The following is a 16,415-nucleotide window of genomic DNA, read 5'->3' on the forward strand; positions in this document are numbered from 1 at the left end:
CGGACATCACTTTCACACACGGATAAGAATCGGAGGAAAGTATATTTTGTAAAGTGGATTGAACTTTGCCGTGAAAGTTCAAGCTCTCGCAGACCGTTTGCAAATTTTTGGAATATGTTCCCCGGACGAATGGCTCTAAATTCATTTTTCAAAATACGAACAGTTCAGCCAGAATGCGCGCGTGGAAAAAATATAAATAACTCTAAAGAGAGTTCAAAGTGAAATTGTCATTCCGTAATTCTATCACAGTCCTACCTACAGAGCAAAAATTCATGGATTAAATCTTTTTGATTATCAACCCTTCGCCGAGATCGAAGAGAGTCTCATTGTCCAATATTCGCCCCATTACCTGAGTAAAAAATATGTTTTAGCTAATAAAATAACAATCCAGTATCAAATGCTTCGTATAGTTAATAGTTTAGAAAGCTGGTAATCGGTTGGTGTAACCTCGTATCAAAAACTATGTATTAACCAACCAGACAACATCGGGGACAACGAGAGGCGGAGGAGAGTTGAGTTGGAGGTGGAGTCATCTGAGGTGACGCCCTCCAAGTACCTCTGAGGACCACGTGCTCCAAACGTCAGTATCTCCTACGACTGCAGCGAATGCAACCCCCGGCGAAATCCCCTTGGAATAAAAAAGAAATCTCACCCCTGAAAAAAACTACTCCCTCCCTGATTTTTTTTTTCAACTTTTCCCCGACGCGAAAAATCAACGAAATCGAAGAAAAAACCACCCTGTCAAAGTTCCCAAAATCTCCCGATGAGACGGTCAAAAGAAGAGGAAGAAAAATCATTCGGTTCCGTTGGCTTTCAAAAAATATTGTCTACAATAAAAGAGAAAAAACGATTTCGTCTGAACGGATAACATTATTGACAACTGAAAAAAAAAATTTTTTAGCACAGGTATAGCTACTTTTCCATGAGGTTGATGAAATCATTGAGGTAAAACTGACAATGAGAGCGTTAAAGATCAAGTTTGTGTTGGTAGCCCCCGGTAGGTTATATGGGAGGGCTGGACCGGAGGCGGGGCAAGATTTAATCGGTCTTGGGGGGGTCCTGCCGGCAGAGAGAACCTCTCCGACCTCAGAGATCTACTCTTGGTTTCCACAGACGACCGCGTGCAGTTGCAACCCAGAGTGATATCCTACTAACGGAGGACGATATAACATAAATATATAATCTGGTGGTGCAGAGGTCGCATATAATTAAACAAAGATCGATTTAAACGCTTAAAAAAAAAAAAAAAAAAAACAAATCAGAAAAGAGAGAAAAATAAAAATAGAGTCAAGCCCGATAACGAGCAAAACAAAAAAAACACAAAATCACAACTGTATATAATCTGCACGGCCCCCGCCTAAATCGGGAACAAAGGGGTGAAAAAAGTGGGATTTCGGGAAACTGAATTCATTCATTCATTCCTGGATTCGTTCATTCATCTTTCCGAAGGGGGGAAAAAAAAATTCGATCCGCCCCGCCTCTTCGGGATTTTACCTGAGTAACACATTTTACACTCACGTACACACGGAGACTATACATAAATATACACACACACACACACACACACACATATATAAATATATATATTTTTTTTTTCGATTTTTCCTTTTTTTCGAGAGGGGGTTCTACGCTGTGTTTAATACGCGGGAGAGATTTTTGGGAAGGGGGAGTCGCCCTCCCTCTTCTGTGGCGGTTACAAAGACAGGGCGTTGAGTAAAGCTACTACCGTTACCACCCCTTAAAATATTTCTGAGGTAGGCAGCTATAGCTCTAGCTGACCGGGTGGTGAACATCAGGGGCGCGTTGAAACGCCGCAAAGCCCGAACCCGTCACAGTCAAACTACAACCGTTCACACCGAGAGTTGAACTGCAGCCAAGCTCAGCTCCTTCCGTATCATTATTTAGTGCCCAAGGGAATTCAGGGTTGAACCGAGAGTAAATTTTTCAATAAACGTCATCCCAGTTGTTTTGTTTCTTTGTCTTCATAATTAGTCAAAAAGAGAAGGGCACGAATACCTCGACGGGGACGATCGAAATAAAACAAAACTACCCCTCTGCTTGAATCGATGTGAAAATGAACTGCTGCGGCGCACGATTTGGTAAACTGTTTGCAAATAATTGACGACGTTTTTTATTGATTTTATTTCGAAGATATTTTTGAAAAAATAAAATCGGTGAATCATCGAAATCAGTGAACTTAAACCAAACGAATCGGAAAACAAGATTTTAAAGAAACTGACAGTTGACAGCTGTGATGTTAGTTTGACAGTTGTATATTAAATCAACACGATCGTCTGTGAAATATATTATAAATATAATCCGAGGTGCGCGAGTGATTGATATTTTTATAGTGTAAATAAATAAATGAATGAATATATATCTAATTTTTTTTAAATAAATTATCACACTTATACGACAGTACAACCATTGTCAGCAGCACGTAATTACGCGCGATATATTTATGCAATTGAACAAATAGACGGGAGAGGGAACGGAAAATTAAGGGTGGAAAAATTTCAACCCTCATTAACAAACGTCAAAATGAAACTTTGGATGTTATTCGGAGCTTTAGCGGTAGCTTTCCCCACACTACCAGCGGAAATCAACAGAAATAAAAACAGAGGACGAGGGTCGATGTGGTGGTAAGTCAGAGAACAAATTTTTTTCAAAAACATCTCACAAGCTCTTCGAGTGCCCATAATTTTGGTTTTGCATTTTTTGGTTCGTTTGTTTCACCGTTTTTAACTCGACGGTTCGATCTGGCGGCAAAAACGTGACATAATTCATCACGTCGAAGCAACAAGTGTTTTATATCTGACGCGTTGCGAGCAGGGGAATCGGTAGAACACGATCTGCAACGTTGGAAAATGAATCTAGAGAAACCAATGAACGATAATAATTCATTCGAATAAAGAAAAGTATATATATTCGTAAATTTGGATCTGGTGGTTTACGGTGACGTTTTATCGAACCGATGCAGACGATTCGCCGATAGTTATATAAATATACGTTATATATCGGTATACATAAACCTCGCGAGTGCACACAACATTCAATAAGTGATGTCCATAAATAAATGTGTCCGAGACCGGTTACGATATTGCTTGTAATTTACGTCGAACTGCAGCAATAATCCTCTTAAACCGCGTGCGCGTACGCCTCAGCGACGCTCAACCGCGGAATTTCATGATTTTGGAAACCGTGCGTACGGTAGAAAAAAAAAAAAAAAAGAAACATCAAAAACTATCGAGAACGATTTCGAAAATCCACCGATCGCCTCGATCTTATCGATCGTACAGAAAACTATTCACAATTCACTCGCGTGTGAATAACTCGTTTTTCTCGTACAATAAAAATTGATTTTCAATCACCGCATGACCATACATATAATCAGACGGAAGGGAGGATAATTAATCAAGCGATCGATTTAGTGATTGAAAGTTTGTAATAGTTGGCTACCGTTTTTTGCACTACGGGTCTATAGCGATATTTCATGGTTACGTTATATCACGGTTGTGAGTTTATCGTTTATATACTAATAGATCATTCTAACTCCCTATTAGGAATAGGTATAATCGCAGCGGTATTGTATTACCATGTGCACGCGCACGGGGTTAGTTATTTATTTCTATGCACTTCTTTCATTCTAATGCAATTCAACCGTGATATAATACAACGCATACATTCATCGGACGTACCTATGTATAATAAATATCCAACACTACGCAACGCACGCTCTTTACTTCAGGACTCTATAACCGCATGGCGCATAGCTGCAGCAGCAGCAGCAGCAGCAAAACTAATGAATAATTCATTCCACAATGGCAAATTATTCGTGTCACCCGTATATAACCAATATTACTATACTTAAATACATTTATATCTTGAAGAGAAATAAATTATACGCGCGTGTGTATATTCAGAATCTCCGTGAACAACGGTTATTTCGAATCGATAGATAATTATGTGTACGTATACGTAAAATGGAAAATTAAAATTGAAGAAAAAGAAAATAGAAAAAAAAAAAACAAAATTAACGAACGCAACGAAGGCCGAAACTCAAACGGTACGACCGATTTGAAATACCTTCGGAAATAAACCGATCGCGTCGTCGTCGAGATCATTAATCAAGATCAATCAAATATTGTGTACACGTACGGATACATGAAGTTGATTTCTTTTTCTTTTTTTTTTACTCGAAACGCTCGTGGTAGGTAAGCTGCAATGATCTAGCGCGAGGAATTTTCTTTTTTTTCTCTCTTTTCTCTCTACTTCACTCGTTTTTCATTTCTATATCTTATTCCTTTTTTTTTTTTTTCTACCTCTTTTTTGAGTTATGATGACGGAGACGTGACACCGATGTGCGATCCTCGACTGTTTATTAGTGTGTCAAGCTCTCATCTCTCGTCACAACCTTCCATACATATATGTATACGTATACGAAGTACATGGTATATAAACTTCGCATCGTGGCGGTCGAGGTCGCGCACCCAAGAATTTAGAAGTCAAAGACGAAGGAGTCATTTAACACCGTACAATTTCAATGTATATATTTATACGTATTAGTATAAATTTAGATTTTTTCAAAAACGCCCCCCCCCCCCGCCCGCCCCGTCAAAAGCTCATTTTCAAATGTACGAAAGTACCACGTGAGAAATACTGTAATAATAATCCGAAAATATCCATTCCACCAGAAATTCAACGCTCACCGACTTTTTTTTTTCTCAGTCGTCCTTTCATCTCCTCTTTATTTTTTTTTTTTTTTTGCCTCAACAGGGGAATCGCAAAAGCTGGAGAGCCAAATAATCTTCCGCCAGTATCTCCGGCGGCACCACATATGGACCCAGCGGTTCACGCAACTTTAAGAAGAAAACAGAGAAGATTAGCCAGAGAAAATCCAGGTGTGTTAAATGCGGTTGCAAGGGGTGCGAATCAAGCTATAGTCGAGTGCCAGCATCAGTTCAGAAACAGAAGATGGAATTGCTCGACGAAAAATTTTCTCAGGGGAAAAAATCTATTCGGAAAAATAGTCGACAAGGGTGAGTACATGCGTTACATGCATTATACAATACGCTCTTTTCATTGCCAGGGTAATGTATCTATAAATATACATGTAGGTACGTATATATAGGTGCTCATAATTTTTTCGTTTACATGTAACTGAAGATAAAAAAAAAAGAAGAAATCCTGTAAATAAGAGACGAATAAAAAGAGAGAGCAAAAAAACAACAACCGAGAGAACTTTAAAACGAGTAAATAAATCAAAGTTTATACATTTGTTATAGGGTAGGGTATGTAATATAGGGTCGGGTACATATGGTGAATATATATACGTATAGGGTACGATGACGGGTTATATTCTCTTATTCTTTATTTTTCATTTTTATTACAGTCTTCGCGATTATATTTACGACCTTTTAATATCCTCTTGCACTGTAAGTACATAAGTGTGTGTACATATGTACGTATGTATACTTGTGTACGGGATAAGATGTTATTATATACCTAAGAGAGGTCCAATACGATGCGATGCGATTCGATTTTATATACTTCCACTGTACATATCCATACCAATCGTACAGCAAAGTAATCCCGGAGGATGAAAGGTAAAAGAAAGAGAAGAAAAAGTCGAGAAACGAGTGAAAAAAAAAAAAAAAAAAAAAACGAAAAAAACGGAGAAAGCTCGCGAAAGCTTATACATACATACATAGAATTATATGCGTCGCATCTCAAACGAACGGATTTGTATTCTCTTTACTCACTTTTCTCTCTCTCTCTCTCTCTCTCTCCCTCGCTCTCTCTCTCTCTCTCTTTCTTTCTCTTCTCTCAGGAGAGGAAGCGTTTCAATCGACAATTTGTCGAGAAGCGATTCTCGCTGTTCGAATTGTTTTATTTTCATTTATCTTGCTTTTTTTTTTGTTTCATTTTATCTCAATTTATTTTATCTTATTTCAACCGGGGAGGCAAAGCCACAACAGCAACAGCAGCGGTAACGAAGGCATCGGGGCTGCAGTAGCTGCTGCTGTTGCTCCCGGGACTCTTTAAAGGCAACTCGAGTAAGAAGTGCGGGACCGGACCCAGGTTACGTATACGTAAGCTGGGAAAGGATCGTCCCGTCGTCCATTCGTCCGTTTATATAAATATATATGTATATGTATACATATAGTATATCGTACGCACGCACTCACATACGTATACCTGCCTACAGCTATATGTACACTACAAATATCCCCCTTCCTCTCTCCCTCTCTTACTTACCGGCTGAAAAAGAGAGAAAAGGAGAGATTTTTATACATTATGTTGTACGGTACCTAAATGCCGAGTCGAATTATTAATACGATCAGTCGAGTTGAGACGAAAAAATTTATTTCCCATCACATCTTATACGATCGTTTCGACGAAATTGCTCGACTTTCTGTTTTTTCGTTCATTTTCTTTTCTTTTTTTGTTTTTTCCCATTGCCCTTTTTTCCTTCTCAATATCTGCGACGGGTATAGCGCATGATATATTATGTGCCCGCTACACACATACCGTGCTAGGGGAATACAATATAAAGAGTAGTCGAAAGAAAAAAAAAATATATATATATTCGAGTGGCGACGAAAGGGGATGGAAAGCGGTAGGGTACGGGGGGAGGAGGCACGGGGATGTGAGTTTGACAAATCGATACAGCCGGACAAATTATTAATGGATGAATGGACCGCTAATTGGTTGGGCAACTGACAAAATAACAGGGGAATCCAATTTTGTTAATGACTGTGTATAGTTGTCATTATTATACATAGATACGCGCACATATATATATACGTGTATATGTATTTACTATATGACATATACCTGAAGTGATTTGTCAACTCGTCAACGTACAATGCGAACGGCACCGAGTATAGAATTTGATCCAGTACGGTCCTAACGCAAGCTGCTGCGCAGGTTATAAAAAACCAATTTTTGTCATTCTTTTTTTACTTTTCGTGCGTCGATGTAATAATAGGTACATGCAACAGGGCACGAGAGAGGATCGTGTAATGCGAAGTATATTATGTAATGTATACGTATACATGTATACAAGGATCACCGAGAACTTTTTCTCTTCTTTTTTTCATTCGTTCACTAAATGGCCATATGGGGTGCCCGAGGGTGAATTAATAGGGGTGAAAATGGTAGCGGGCCATTTTCAAGGGGGTAGTAGACGGTACGTAGACGTGGGGTCTGGTGCATATCGTACGCAATAATGACGAAGATGATGACGATGATGATGATGATGATCATTTTTTAAACATTCGCATAAATACGTAATGGGTCAAAATGAACTTCGTTAGGGGGATCCACCGCTGCTATCAAAGTGAATCGAAATACAAATTGAAATATTCAATTACGTCGGAAGACATATGTATAGGTGTATAAATTCTATTGTGGATGGACGTGGAACGCGGAATCGATAAAATGAGATATCCATCTCAAAACTTCCCTCGTGGATGTGAAGGGTGCGGTATGAACTATAAATTCTACACTCGACATCTGTCAGAGAAAATTTTCCTTACGACATCCTCTGAAAACCGCGTGAAAAAAATTGTTCTTGTGATTTGGCACGTCGTGGATGAAAAGGAAAAATTTCCATACCCTTTGAATTATTCGAAAGAAATCTCTCTTCCGAAATTTCGAAATATCACAACACGATGTATTTTTCGTCCCACTTTTTTCTCCATGAAAATTATTCCCTATGAATTTCATCTAAAACTTAATAACTCATAAACACGTTTACTGCGTATAAACCTGGTGATCTGCGAAGCAGGTATAAGTAATCTGTGTTCGGAGAGAAAAGTTGAGTTGTTTTTATATCATAGGAGGTACGTGCTTGCGTTTTCCTCGTGGAGCAACAACCCTCGTTTAATCCTCATTTCAATGATAATGGAGATTGTACAAATGCGGACAATGAAAGCAAGCGCGACAAAATAATCCCTACTAAACTCGTTGTTAGCTCGTACCAACCCCCTCCTAATGCTCTACAGGTTTTAAGGGTTGTCATTCATTTGTTCTTCCCTAAACAGCTCACTCGGTAGGTACACTCAACATAGCTCCGATAGATTTTTCTTTGCCACGTTTTAATATTATAAGTAAATAGGCGCAACCCGATGACTTGATCGTGCTCGCAAGCCTAAAAAAAAAAAGTAAAAAAAACCTTGACCAAATCGGTATCTACATATATCGGTACAACGATACCAAAAATTTCAATCGTTACCGCAGATAATGGATGGTGGGAAAAATGAGCACCTTAGAAAAAAGTGCATTAGAGGGGAGAAAAAAAATAGGCGGTATCATATTTACGATCGATAAAAATCTTCATTCGCCATATACGAAGATCGTAATCAGATATGGATTAGCGGTAGTTTCCTTTTTTTTTTTTTTTTTTCTAATCCTTCTCTCTTTTCTATTCGCGAGATTTTGATCCAATGATGAGATCTCGACACGTATGTCAGTGGATAAAAAAAGAAAAGAGAAGCAAAGGAAAAAAAAAAAAAAAACAGAGCAAAACGCACCCTATAAAGGACGAATACCGTATTATAAAACACCTATAACGAAATTGCGAGATGGAGTGTTGGTATAGTTTGCGGTTTTATTCCTGCAATGTTTCAGGAGGATGCCCCGCGGGTCGGTCCTGCGGGACTCCACGATATACACCCGAAGGACCTTTACAGACATATGATGCTCATGATGCACCACCGCGCACTCCTGTATCTCGTGTTATAGTGCAATGTGTGTGGTAACAGGTACGGTCGGCAGCGCGGTTGGCGGCAAAATGATTATAGACTACCAACCCACTCGGTATACGTACCACGCTATAATATTTTGTACAGTCGGGGTAAAAAATTTGGAAAAAATATCATTTTCGCTCTAATTTTCGCGTATTTCTAAAATACGTCGGGGAGAAAGGGATAAATAAATATATAGGTATCACTGGGTGGGGGGGGGTGGGTGGGTGTGAAAAACGCACCGCGCCTAGTACATAGAACCACGTAGAGCGTGTATGCGTTTATACATATACGTATACACGTTAAATTATACGATACGGGTGATGGGGAGAGACACAAGTATACGGGGATCGTCCGTACGTATCTACCCATAAGTAATAGTACGTGTGTATTCTGAAACTCGTCGAGTCGGAAACCAAATAAGATGTAAAAATGAAGGAAATACGTCGAGTATAATATAGTTGGATTGCGGTGCACGTTTTGCAAGAAATCGTGGCGTGCAGTCGACACATGTAGCCGATCATAGGCTGGGATTTATCGCGGCGCAACGCCATTGCAAAAACAGGAACCCCCCTTATAGGGCCCATCTCTTACTTTTAACTCGTCGTTTCAACTCGATGGGGTACGACGACTGCGGCAAGACCAGTATTGATTCAATTTATCCTATAAACGGATGATTATGTCTGGAACGCGATACACTCGATCCGCTGCTCGCTATGAGCTAAAGCGCTTCGAAAATATCCGGAGCGCCAGCCTTTGCGTTAGGTATACCGTATACCGTACGTACCTACGCCGCACACACTGCACGCCATACGATATACACACACAACCTCTAATGAAGACGTGATTAGAAGTGGGAACGAGATCATTAAAATCATCCACCGTAGAAAACTCAACGCGATAACTCATAGAGAGGATTATTTATTGGACCGGTTCAAAAAAATAAATAAATAAATAAATCAAACCAGTGATCGAATTCTACATTTTCTTACTATAGGAAATTTCAACAGTTCGTCGATGAAAAAAAAAACTACTAATACGTAACTCATCCTATTGAAGCATATCGTCTGATCGGACGATTTTATTTTTCTTCTGATTTTTTTTTTTTCACGAATCTATAAAGGATCAAATTTTTGGAAAATCAAAATTTTCATCGATTTTCTGACGCTTATTTCTGCTGATTTTTCTCAAAAATTTAAAAAAGGTTGAACCAATTGTTCTTGAAGCTTATAGAACAACACGGAGCTTTAAAAAATCGTGGCTCATTGTCAGTCCATTTGTTTTTTTTCTCTAGTCTCGAATGCTTTTTTGAAAATTGAAAAACGTACTACCGAACCGATGTCTACGTTTCGGTTGTTACGCCGACGTCTATTTCTATAGGGTAATGATTTCCAGTGATTTTTATCTTTCTGGAATTTCATGCCGACGAAAACGCGACTCCTGAACTGGTCGACGGTGCCCTCACGTAGCTCAGGACGATTTCTTATTCTCTACTTCGAAAAGTACATCGGCAGAAGCAGCTTTTAAACGACATAGAGTGGGGAAAAAATCATCTTTCCTTTTCTTCGTCAACGAAGAAAGTTCGACGTTCGGTCGATGCCGGTTGAAACTTTGGGGGTCGAAGAGAGGAACACAGCTGACCCAACTCGACACTTTTGCAAAATAGGGGGGGTCGATGATGTCGATAATAATAACTGGAACAAATGAAATTTAGAAGACGACTATCGCAAGAGTGCAGGTTACAAGTTGACTGGTTTTAAGGCACGCGGTCTTCTTACTCTTCGTCTTCGTCTTCGTCCGCTGAAAGAAAGAGGCCCCCCGTGAGATTTACCGAAAGTCTCCTGGTGTCTTTCGCTTATAACACAGTGGAACGGTATAAATCTTTGTACAGCCATTTCTTGCGGAGTAGACGACGACGACGACGACGAAGAAGAAGAAGAAGAAGCAGAAGAAGAAGAAGAAAAGGACGATCGAGAAGAAGAACAAGTAAAAGAGAAAAAAGATCGACGGAGGGATTTCGTTACCCCCAAGTTATAAGGCCTTCAAATTTTGACCGTTATTGCTCCTTTAGCTTCAGCTTCAGCTTCAGCTTCTGTTGGCTTAGGTTTGTCCCTTACATATAACTGAATTCAATAGCTGAAACAGCCATCACGAGTCGGGATGGGATTAGGAAAATCCTAATGCAGCAGAGCGGACGTCTCTTCAACCCTTAAAATTTCGAGAAGCTTCGTGACTAATCAGGATATCACAAAGAAAATAATATCATCATAACAATAACGATAATCAGGACAATCAGTCATGCGGTCGGGGCGTATCCTGGGCGACTCAGATTTTTCGATATTTTATGTTTACCTCTAGTTTTTTTGTTTTTTTTTTTTTTCTTTCAATTCTCGAAACGCAACTGTGTACATGGGGAAATTTCGTGCCCGGAATTTGTACCCGATATTACACCGCAGGTACAGGTAGGTATACATGTTGTACATGGGAATATCTCATACACCAGAGCCAACTAAACCCGTCGATCGGCAAATATTATTACATCGATAAGCGAACGCGAGTCGTGGTAAAATAGTAACCTGTATATATAAAAAATATGGTGTTAAAGCGGAACCGTTTTATGATTTTCAAACATAAGATATATATACAGAGTTACTAACCCCGCCATCCTATCGTCGATGACGCAGAATTTATGTTTCATCTTTTTTTATTCTTCATTTTCGTGGGAATTTCATTTTACTTAATTCCTTGTTGCATTTCAATTTTCATTTCCCTCCGCGAAGGGGCGAAACCGATACCGATCGTTCGTCCCCTGGAAGAATTGGAGTTTTTCAAATTGTTTTTTTTCCAATTTCTTCACCGATTACCCCGCTTCACGCGTCACGTTGCATGAATCCACTCCAGATAAAACCTACCCATTATATTTCTTACGTACATACAGTAAAGACACATGCGAGTTTATACAATTCTGGTCGCGTGTTTGCAGTTGAAATTCTTTCATCTCGTTCTCGGGACAATAAATAGCTTGTCTTATCGATGTTTAAATATTCGAACGACTCTGAGCTGGCGTATACCCACAGTTGGAACTAGCTTAGCTGTTATAACTGACCAAATAATAACTACGAATTGATTTTTTTTTTATTAAATTTTTACGGTTATTCTTTTTTTCATTTCTCTTTTCTATTCTCACTCTGAAAAACATTTTTCAGTTTCCCGATTCTATCTCATGAGTTGCCGCGTCCTCATGATGTATAATTTCCACCCCCTGATAGGTAATTTCCCTATGTGCTCTTGAAACTTCTCTCTTGTACCGTTTTACATCGGTCTCCCTCTCTATACATACATATACAGCATATTCGTTCAGGTAGTCAAAGGAATTGAGACGTTCTGACGTCACCCCCCACGTGTCCTGCGCCCGCCCGCACTCGGTAGAGAAAGCGGACAGGTTAAGTTTTGTCAAAAAACTCATCCTCTTCACGGTCATTCATTCATTCGTTCGTTCGTTCGTTCGTTCATTCATTGATTTATTTATTTTTGAACACCAGTCATCCCCTTTCATTTTAATTTTTCCTTCCCTGTTCTAATTTCATAATTTGAGTCTTGCTCTTTGATTCAATTTGACTTTCCCGTTTCACGAGCATTCTCCAAATCTTTTTTCTTCTTTCTCCATCCGATAATTCGGGGTTTGAAAAATCGCAGAACCACATAAGTCAATAGGATTTGAGTCAACGCGGTTTGGATATACACAAAGGATCTAACCGCTCCGGAAATCTCGAACTATATAATCTTCCGTAATTAACGGATTTTTAATAGTTTTACCCACAAAAAAAACGGAAAGAATTCGGAAAGGAAAAAATAGAAGGAGAGAAAGTCGGTTCATCACACCGTTCAACATTTTTTTTCTCTCGTACCTTTCCAGAGAGTTTCGCCTTGTTCGAATGAATCCGAATCCCAGAAGGCATATCGAAGCGATTCGTTTTTTTTTTTTTCTATTAAAATATTTTCCGACACACGGCGTATCAAATTTTAATCGTCATTCCCGGATTTCCGTTTGTTTCAGGCTGCAGAGAGACTGCTTTCATTTACGCGATAACGAGTGCAGCGGTGACCCACAGTATAGCGCGAGCTTGCAGCGAAGGTAGCATACAATCGTGTTCGTGCGATTACACGCATCAATCTCGAGCACCTTCGGACGTTCGCGACTGGGAATGGGGCGGATGTTCCGATAATATCGGTTACGGTTTCAAATTCTCCAGAGAATTCGTCGACACTGGAGAGCGGGGAAGAAATTTACGTGAAAAAATGAATCTACACAACAACGAGGCCGGAAGAGCGGTAAGCAAATATTTGTCACGAAAATTATCATCCCCCATAATTATGTGAAGAGGCGAAAGAGAAATCGATCTGGAAAAAAAAAAAAAAAAAAAAACAAAACAAAACAAAATGAGAAACCCCAAATCAGTTTTCCACCAAGGGTGGTAATTTCAAAGAAATCGTAAAACTGAAGGATTGCAATTGAAAAATAATAGAATAAAAATCTTAGTCTTCTCGAAGAATGGCGAACAAGTAACGCGAGAAGGATGAAACAAAAAAGAATACATGTACTATATTGAAAAATTTGGTTTTATTTTCAATTTTTTATTTTCAGCACGTATCGTCCGAGATGAGAAAAGAGTGTAAATGTCACGGTATGTCGGGTTCGTGTACAGTAAAAACCTGTTGGATGCGTTTGCCAAATTTCCGAGTAGTCGGTGATAACTTGAAGGATCGTTTCGACGGTGCGTCTAGGGTGATGGTGAGCAATTCCGACCGAATCCGAGGGAACAGTAACATGATAACGAGTAATTCAGCGAGTAACTCGGTTCACGGTCACCGCGAGGGTCCCGGGAGAAAGCACCGTTACAATTTTCAATTGAAACCCTACAACCCCGACCATAAATCGCCCGGGGCGAAAGACTTGGTTTATCTGGAGCCCTCGCCTGCGTTTTGCGAGAAAAATCCCAAACTCGGTATCTTAGGGACACACGGTAGACAGTGCAACGACACTAGCATAGGGGTTGACGGTTGCGATTTGATGTGCTGCGGACGCGGTTACAAAACTCAGGAAGTCGTCGTCGTCGAAAGGTGCGCTTGCACTTTTCACTGGTGTTGCAAAGTCAAATGTAAATTATGCAAGACTAAAAAAACTATACACACTTGCCTCTAGGCCGAACAAATTAAAAACAAAAAGAGAAATAAAATAATAATACCTAATAGTAATAATAGTGATAAAATAAAATATTTAATTGAAACAAAAATCAAGATAGACTAGTATCGAAATACAAAATGAAAAAAAAAAAAAAAAAACAGAACAAAAAAAAAAGACGAACTATATATATTACGCTGACAAATAACCTTCCTGGCGAAGGACTGATTTCCTCCTTTTCTTTTCTCTTCTTCTCTATATCGTTTTTATTTACCTACGCGCGACAAATTTACGATACTTTTTGACGAATATTGTTGAAACAATTTGAAGGAAGAATTCTTTATACGTACTCGTGAAGTTAATTCTTTAACGGAAAATCGAGTAATGCGGACTATTCTTATCGTTCTTAATTAACTGAAAAAAATTCTTTCACTATTTTCTATTATTTCGTCGATCCACCGAAAGAAAAAAAAGAAGAAAAATATATATACGTATTCTAAGTAACGACAGTTATTTTTCAATGCCCAGTATTATAAATATTTTAATCGATTTGAATAACCTAATTTAAGCACATTAATTTATTATTACGACGATAATGATTTTTTGATGACGACAGCGATAACTATCGTCATTATCATTATTGCTATTACTACACGATTATTTTAAAGACTGAACTGCTGCAGTGAAATGTACGTGTTTATTTGAATGTCGATATAAAAATTTAGGTAGGTTATTTAATTATTCTCGATCATAATTTAATGTATATTATTAATAATAATGTTATCATTCGTATTCAGAAATGAGACAATAATGTAAATAGTGAATAACGAGAAAAAAAGGCGACGTATTGAAATATTTAACTTTTATAAATAGAAAAAGTCGAAGATATAAATTTTGATAAAAAATTCCCGCATATTTTTAATCCCACTTTATCTCCGTATTCGAATCTAATTTATTGTAACATTGATAATAAATAATAAGGAAAAAAATCTGAGAAGCAGCAGTGCAGTTGAAAAAGAAATAACGAATCAGGTGTTACAGAATCTAAGTAGGTACTCTATGATGTAAACGATATGAAATTATCGTATATTTGTAATTTAATAATTGTAAATATAATGACATAATGATAATATATATTTAATTAGCGCGATGAGATAATTAATTTTATCGATACGAGTATAATAATCTTGGATATCTAAATACATATCTAAAATTTTCTAATTTTATAGACACATACTATAAATACTATATATCAAGATTAAATGTAATTAATGAAATATTTCGACGGTGCTCGACGACGGTGCAAGATACTTACGAATTTTTTTATATTCCACATAAAACTACGCGATACTCGAAAAGTATCTAATTGATTGTAGAGGTATGTAAAGTTATCAATTGTAATTAATCACTATCGTTAATACATAACGTGCGAAGCGATGCTTGGACATAAGAAATGAATTCTCTGTAAATATATAATTAAATTGAGAAATTTCTTTTTTCCTCTATCATACAACTCTAGACATCATCATTCGACGTTGTATAAAATATCAAACAGTTGGTGGTGATATAATTTTCTCATCATTATAAAATTTCTTTTACACATGCTCAGCACGTTATATGAAACGATCGAATATATGTGTATGATATACGTAAAGCTGCAGCGGCCATTTTAGTTAGGATCGTTATTACGATAATTATCATTAATCTTATTTTATTTTATTTTTTTTCCTTCGTAACTTCACTCCCAGTATCACGTACTTACATTAAATAGCATACGCACATAATGCGAGAGAGAAATAAAGAGAAACAATTAAACAAATAAATGAACTAAAAAAAAAAAAGAATCGCCAACGTATTATTAAATTATTTTTCCATACGCACATATAGGTGCTATATGTATGTATCATTACATAAGACTTTGACGAGCGAGTATATAATATACAATTATTTATACATATATGTAATATCGGTTTTAATATTGATCGTATATGACATAATTAGTATATTATTGATAATATTAATCATTATTTATAAATAAAATATTTCACGTGTACTACCTATACATAATGATCATTATTATTATTGTTATAAAAACGTAAAGAAAGAAATTTCTCTGCACTGATTTGGAAAAAAAACACGAAAAAAAACAAACAAACTTGAAGCTGAGAGAAGAAAGAAACACGACGTAAAAAAAAGGTAAGTGCAGATCAGAAAAAAATGTAATCGTAATAAAATAGACACATGATCAATTATTTTCAAACAGGTAAAATTTCAGTCGCTTTTTTCGGGTAAGAGCTCGATTTTTACGGGGTGTTTTGAAGAGGTCGATTATTTTTTTAATTTTTTCTTATTCAATTTACCTGAAGTATCGAACCACGAAGGTGCAGAGTATGTAACGTATCACATACGCACACGTGTATATACACCGTATGTATACGTATATATATATATATATATTTCTACGTGCTATATGTATAGTATAT

The 16,415-nt window shown here is 37.7% G+C and overlaps 1 protein-coding gene across 1 annotated transcript; it reads left to right on the top strand.

The window, feature by feature from the left end:
- The first annotated feature begins 1,118 nt into the window (after nt 1-1,118).
- LOC105683335 (protein Wnt-1) lies at nt 1,119-15,974 on the top strand. Its single transcript, XM_012395869.4, has 4 exons — nt 1,119-2,642; nt 4,777-5,039; nt 12,808-13,082; nt 13,396-15,974. Exons 1-4 carry the CDS (start codon nt 2,542-2,544, stop codon nt 13,951-13,953), a joined length of 1,197 nt encoding a protein of 398 aa, XP_012251292.1. The 5' UTR covers nt 1,119-2,541; the 3' UTR covers nt 13,954-15,974.
- The last annotated feature ends 441 nt before the right edge of the window (nt 15,975-16,415 follow it).

The sequence above is a fragment of the Athalia rosae genome, chromosome 3 (genome assembly GCF_917208135.1).
Source record: "Athalia rosae chromosome 3, iyAthRosa1.1, whole genome shotgun sequence".
NCBI lineage: Eukaryota > Metazoa > Arthropoda > Insecta > Hymenoptera > Athaliidae > Athalia > Athalia rosae.

Bases quoted from the DNA above. Each gene is read 5' to 3' on its own strand.
- LOC105683335 (XM_012395869.4), top strand. From the start codon at position 2,542: ATGAAACTTTGGATGTTATTCGGAGCTTTAGCGGTAGCTTTCCCCACA. The intron at 5,040-12,807 runs GTGAGTACATGC...CGTTTGTTTCAG, and splicing joins CGGAAAAATAGTCGACAAGG to GCTGCAGAGAGACTGCTTTC. The intron at 13,083-13,395 runs GTAAGCAAATAT...TTTTATTTTCAG, and splicing joins ACAACGAGGCCGGAAGAGCG to CACGTATCGTCCGAGATGAG.